The sequence below is a fragment of the Malaya genurostris genome, chromosome 2, assembly GCF_030247185.1.
Source record: "Malaya genurostris strain Urasoe2022 chromosome 2, Malgen_1.1, whole genome shotgun sequence".
In the NCBI taxonomy this organism is placed as follows: Eukaryota; Metazoa; Arthropoda; class Insecta; order Diptera; family Culicidae; genus Malaya; species Malaya genurostris.
In genome coordinates this window covers 237,925,769-237,931,768 of record NC_080571.1, presented here as the reverse complement: position 1 = coordinate 237,931,768, position 6,000 = coordinate 237,925,769, and the positions used below count along the sequence as shown (strand labels likewise).

At 35.6% G+C, this 6,000-nt stretch overlaps 1 protein-coding gene across 5 annotated transcripts in view; it reads right to left on the bottom strand.

Moving 5' to 3' along the window:
• Positions 1-899: 899 nt before the first annotated feature.
• Positions 900-6,000, bottom strand: part of LOC131428254 (uncharacterized) — a 148,958-nt gene continuing 143,857 nt past the window's right edge. For all 5 annotated transcript variants that reach the window (XM_058592045.1, XM_058592044.1, XM_058592042.1 and 2 more), the window contains one exon: positions 900-1,979. In XM_058592045.1, coding sequence (XP_058448028.1) covers positions 1,455-1,979 — 525 coding nt within the window. In that variant the 3' untranslated portion in view covers positions 900-1,454. The remainder of the gene's footprint in view (positions 1,980-6,000) is intronic.

Below are 6,000 nucleotides of genomic sequence, written 5' to 3'. Positions count from 1 at the left end.
GCTACGCTCCCTCCTCCCATGGAAATATTCTCATAACCATATCCGAAGAGCAAGAAATACATGTACCAGGTTTAATAGCAATCCGTTAAGTAGTTTTAAAGTTATGTCATTACAAACATTGCACCCCCCTTTCTAAAGGCTTTTGCTACATCCATCCCCCATTAAATTATATCTACGGTATGCAAAATGTTTCTAAGATCTTCAAAAAATATCGGTTTTCATAAAGTTGTATGAATTTTTTTATGACCCCTCCTTGGTTATGACACTTACTACGCTCCCTCCCCCCATAAAAATACGCTTATGACCAACTCTGAAGAGCAAGAAGTACATGTGCCAAGTTTAATAGCAATCCGTTCAGTAATTCCCCCCCCCCTCCCTATATAGTCATATCTAAGGTATGCAAAATGGTTCTACGGTCTTCAAAACGTATCGATTCTTGTCCAGTTATATGAATTTTTCCATAACCCCCCCCCCCCCCCTTGTTTATGACACTTGCTACGCTCCCTCCCATATAAATAAACTCCCTAAACCATCTCTGAAATACAAGAAGTACCTGTGCCAAGTTTGGTGGCAATCCGTTCAGTAGTTCCGAAGTTATCGCGTTACATCCATTCTATATAACTTACATCCATTTATATATATATATATATATATATATATATATATATATATATATATATATATATATATATATATATATATATATATATATATATATATATATATATATATATATATATATATATATATATATATATATATCAGGAATCAGAACAAATTGGCTCAAATGGCACAGCATTGGCAGTTATTTTGGGGAAGTGATATAAGGATAAATAAATAGTCAATCAATTGTTCATATATCATCTATTTCTTGTTCCAATCATTGGAGGGAGAAAAAATAATTTATCGAGGCATATATTAATACTCTGCGTTGAAATGACATACAGAAATTTTATAACAATCATTAGAGCAGTAATCGTAAGCCAATGAATCCCCAAAGGAGGTGATTTAATTTTTTAAATTTCTTATTAGTGAGTTTCATTGGTTCTTCTTGTACAATACATAAATATTTACAGACATGCGCTTAAACACCAAAACACTGTATGAAATTGTATATATGGCACAACTAATATTAAATTATTCGATAACGTATTCGTTGTTCGTCGTTGACGGCGCCGGTAAGTTAATCTAATTTACTTCAACCACTTGATACTGGATTCGGACTTTGCAGCTGCAATCGGAACAACTTGATTTATTTGTAAATTTTTCATCAGGCTGAGTGATACATAATTCATCGAAAAGCACGGCAGCCAAAACAGTCCCCTTAACTATTCGTCCGAAGCATAAAATCCATTTGAATCTGATAAAATTACCGAATTTCCCCATTTCCTGCCGTTAGTCAATTGCATTAAAATTGTATCCACTTACAAAGTGCAGCAAATGAAAACCGCAAATCAAACGTAACTCTCCTGACGATTTTTGTCCAGCATAACAATGCCCCCGTTCGGTTGCCGTTCGATCGTTAATCTTGTTATGTAAGGATTTGTTGCCCTGCCGGTGATGGCGCTAACGGGATTTATGCTGACAATCGTAGACCCACCCGGTCCGGGTGGTGTCCCTGCTCCGGCCGGTCTCTGACCGAGACTTTCGTTCAACCGGCGGTTGAGGCAGGACACGTCGCGAAAGTATTCACTGCGGCTATCGAGGCTGCGCTCGACCCGGGCGAAAATCGGTAAAACCGTTCCCTCCAGTAGATCGTCATGACCACCGATGGCAGCACTGCCGATTAGCCGCGATAGTATGTGTAGAATGTTTTTCACCGTTTTCCGCTGGGCTTCCGACTCGACGCGGCTGTCCGACCGATCGTAGAATTTTTGGTTGAATATGGTGGTAAGGAAAAGTACCAAGGGTCGGGCGGCCAAGTGGTGATGGGACTTTCGATTCGATGACATATTGTACAGCATTGAGGTGATTTGTTCCTGCGAGAGAGAGAGAGAGGGGAGAAATGAAAGTGACATTCAATTAAAAATGTGCAATTAAACGATTGCTTTAAGCTGGAGGAATGTGGAATAGAGTCGAGATTTTCAATTACTGAGGAAGACGTTGGGTGGTACCAGCTTCTGTGCAAATAGCACTATCGAATGAGAATTTATATTCGAATCTGTGCAATATTGTAACTGCTAACGGATAACAGAAAAGTAATCGTGCGTCTTCCCGATACAAAGTTGAATAAAGGCGTGATATTTTATAAAGCGAAGATATTGAACTTTTGCTGTTCCGAGATGCAACGGATCCTGAAAAAAGAAAGCTGAAGCAACAGTTTTCTCAGAATGTACTATTTTCATGAAAGTTAAATCAACTGACCGGATGAAAAGTATCGGAATGGTATCGCAGTTATCAGTTGGTATATCATAGCGACAAAAAGCAATCCGTGTTACTCGGAAAAGAAGAGTTATTTCCTGCAATAATTCATTTAAGGTAGTGAACAGATAAGCGAATTTGAACAAGACGTTCGACAACCCACGTATGTTCAATTTAAATCATTTTTATTTTTAAATGGAATTTGCAAAAGTATAAAAATTTAAAAAATTCTCGAAGCAATCAAAGCTGCACAACGATATAGTTGAAAATTGAAAACAATAGCTATGCAAAAATAAATGATAATATCATCATCACCATCATCATCAATAGCACTCAATTGGAGCGAATAGTGCAATGTTCACACGAAATTCAAATCGCATTACAAACATATAACGTCAACCCTGATAGCATATTCATCCCCTGAGTGATGCAAAAGCCGTTCGAAATCAAGCGATGGTTCGATCTGAAGGCGAAATACTGGTTCGCACAGTGCTGGTCATAAAAAAGGTTTCAATTGTCTCTACTAATCGTTTTCTATGCAATGCAATTGAATGCTAAGGCTGCGAGCCATTTCGCGGTGGTTTTTAATTTTTGGTTTAAATCTGACACTTGAGTGGTTATTTTGTGTCGAGTAGTTGAATTTAACTTTTTTTGGCATTAAAAATGCCTTACTCTTCACTATATGGGGCCGGGTGTCAATTAAAAGTTTCAAAAATAGTCGCGTAACCTTTTTGTGTCATAATTTTGAACGTTAATAGCTCGGTCATTTGTTGATGGATTGTTATAATTTAACAACCAATCGATCCGGAAACTTTGAACTTAAACATGTATGACGACGTCGTTTCAGTATTTCAATAGCATACTATTGAAAAAATGGTTGGAATCGACCTATGTTTTCATCCACCAATCCCTGTTGTAGAAAATGACGTCAACTTCTTGTTCGGCATAGGAGGCTTTGCGTCATGCATAAAAAACAGCGTATCGTTCTGCGTAGTATGAAGAGAAATCTATAAATATAGGCTGCACAATATTTCTTTGCCTAGTTGATGTTTGACTGTGAATGAAACAAGTAGCTTGTCCAGGGTGCTGATGACTGGATTGTATATGCGTTCACTTGCTGGATTGTCGCTTTTGCATTATGTGTTGGTGAAATTTCCTGTTGTCTGCAACACCGTGTTCGCTTGAGTATCTTATAGTAACTCAGTCATTTGTTGATGGATTTATTTAATTCAAAAACCAATCGATTCGGAAACATTTAACTTCATTTGAATATTTCAATTGCATACCATTGAAAAATTGGTTTAAATTAAGTATTTTATTTTGGTTCTCTGGTAACTATCAGGCCAATTTAAAATTATCGGCGATAGATTTTTCGGAACTAATTTGCAGCGCTTGTTGCTCGATGATTTGTTAATGGATTTCCCTAATTTAAATGATTCCAAAACTTCAATATTGTAAGCTTAAAAATGTTTTGATTTGTCAACGGATCGGTTTGCATACTTAAATTTCCATTCCCATACGAACAAAACGTTACAATGTGACTGAACAAGTTGTTGTCCCTCCAGGAATTAAACGCTTCAAATGATTCAAAATTAAATTCTGAAACTTATCTAAAAGCGGCCTTCTCGGTTTAGTAGTATAAATGAGTTCCACAGGCTCACATATACAGTACAATTAGATGCAATATCGTATAGTTTCAAAGATAAACTCAAGGTAAGCTTACCTGCGATTTTACATGTATCGTTTGAATAGGAACCCTCGTAGAATTTGGTTAACCGCCAGTTTCAGTTTAATTATTATTTGCTTCAAAACAATAAGCGTCTGATGACTACACGCGTTGTAACTATGACAATGTTCATTCATGTGTTAATAACATCAAGTTACAATATGAACAAAATTTCGGAATTTTGTTGCGTATCCATTCCGTATATTCCTAATATGCCAAAGCGAAAATCAATGTAAGTAACTAAATATTTTATGTTTTCTTCCTCGTATTGTTGCCATATTATTCACCGACGCTTTCCGAAGATTATCGACGATTTTGAAGAAGGAATAATAATACTACACTATTACTGGGTTTACTGGTACAACATTTTCGTTAAAATAAATAAAATCTTGTCTTGGATCGATTAACTGTTTATAAAATTAATAAGTTTGTACGTTTCTCGAAAATTAATATCATAAAATAAAATAGTTTCATTTGTTCAGGTTTAAATCTTTAGGTTGTTTGTATCTAAAATTGAGCTTTCAAGTAACTTTGAATTCATCATAATTGACTTCTAGTTAAAGGACGTTATTCAAAAACTTGACAATGTAAAAATTTGTAGAAAGGGATCAAAATTGAATAGAATCAATTATCAAGAAAGAATCTAATTGTCAATTTTATCATTCGCTAACAATCTAAGCGCTTAAACTAGAGCAAGTTTGTAGTTATTCAATTGAATAAGTTTTTAGTTTAGTGTATCATCATCATTATCATCTTTATTTTTGTATTAATTATGAAGACCCTAGAAACGTTACATTTTTAATGTTATTATGCTCGGTCGTGTCTTGAATACAACCCTCTAATTTTTTTTTTGTTTCAATTATAGAGGCTTTAACATTAATGTCATTCACCTCTTCGGGCCAGAAAAACTTTCTGACCCTATGTGCGGGGTTGGGAGTCGAACCCAGGCGGGCTGCGTGAAAGGCATCGACTTACCCATCACGCTATACCCGTCCCCATGTTGAATTTAACTAAAACTGCGGCCCATTTCAAAATTTGACGGACGGAAAGCTATTTGGGTTTATTTTCCACTGGCAATATTAGAATTATCATTGCAAGATTTTTTTCAGTGTCGGAAAATAACCATCGATCTTTGGGCAGCTTTACACGTGACAACATTATTGTCAATCCAAAGTATTGTCAATACCGTCAATCCAATTGACTTGGTAACTTGAGTCCGCATTTTTCGAAATAATCAAGCGTTTGAAGCTTGCAACTGAACATTGAAACATTGAGAGAAGAGTTCATTGTACATATTTGACAGTTTCCTCTCTTGAGAAAAAGTATTGTCGGATTAATGAGCAGTTTTGATTTTTTGACAATATTTTCATCAATTCAATGAAGTTTCCATTACACGATCAAAAGTATTGTCAATACTCCTTGTATTGACAATAATATCGTCTCGTGTAAGGGCTGCTTTTCAAAAATAACCATGCTCTCGAGCAGGGTTATTTTTGAAAACATCAAATTAACCTCTCGAGTGTCAGATTTTAACCAAAAGTTAAAATTAACCACGAAATGGTTCACAGCCTAAATAGGCATGAATTTTTATACCTAATAACTGCAACCAGATTTATTGATATTTTTTAAAAAACTTCGCTGGGAAACATTGACGCAGTTGACAAATTTCGCGATAAATCGTATTAGGTTTTTTACCGTCACTGCTAACCTCAATCGGATGAACACATTTTGACAGTTCAGCGGTACTGTTTGTAAACAGACATTTTTATGTTTGTCTGTTGACAACATGGATGAGACCTTTTACGGTGCATATTCCAAGTAACAGTTCGAATGCCTAATGGTTTTGATTGTAATTTATAGGAGTTTTGTAATTGATTTTTCAATCACTACCTGTTTTATGACGACTATAATAA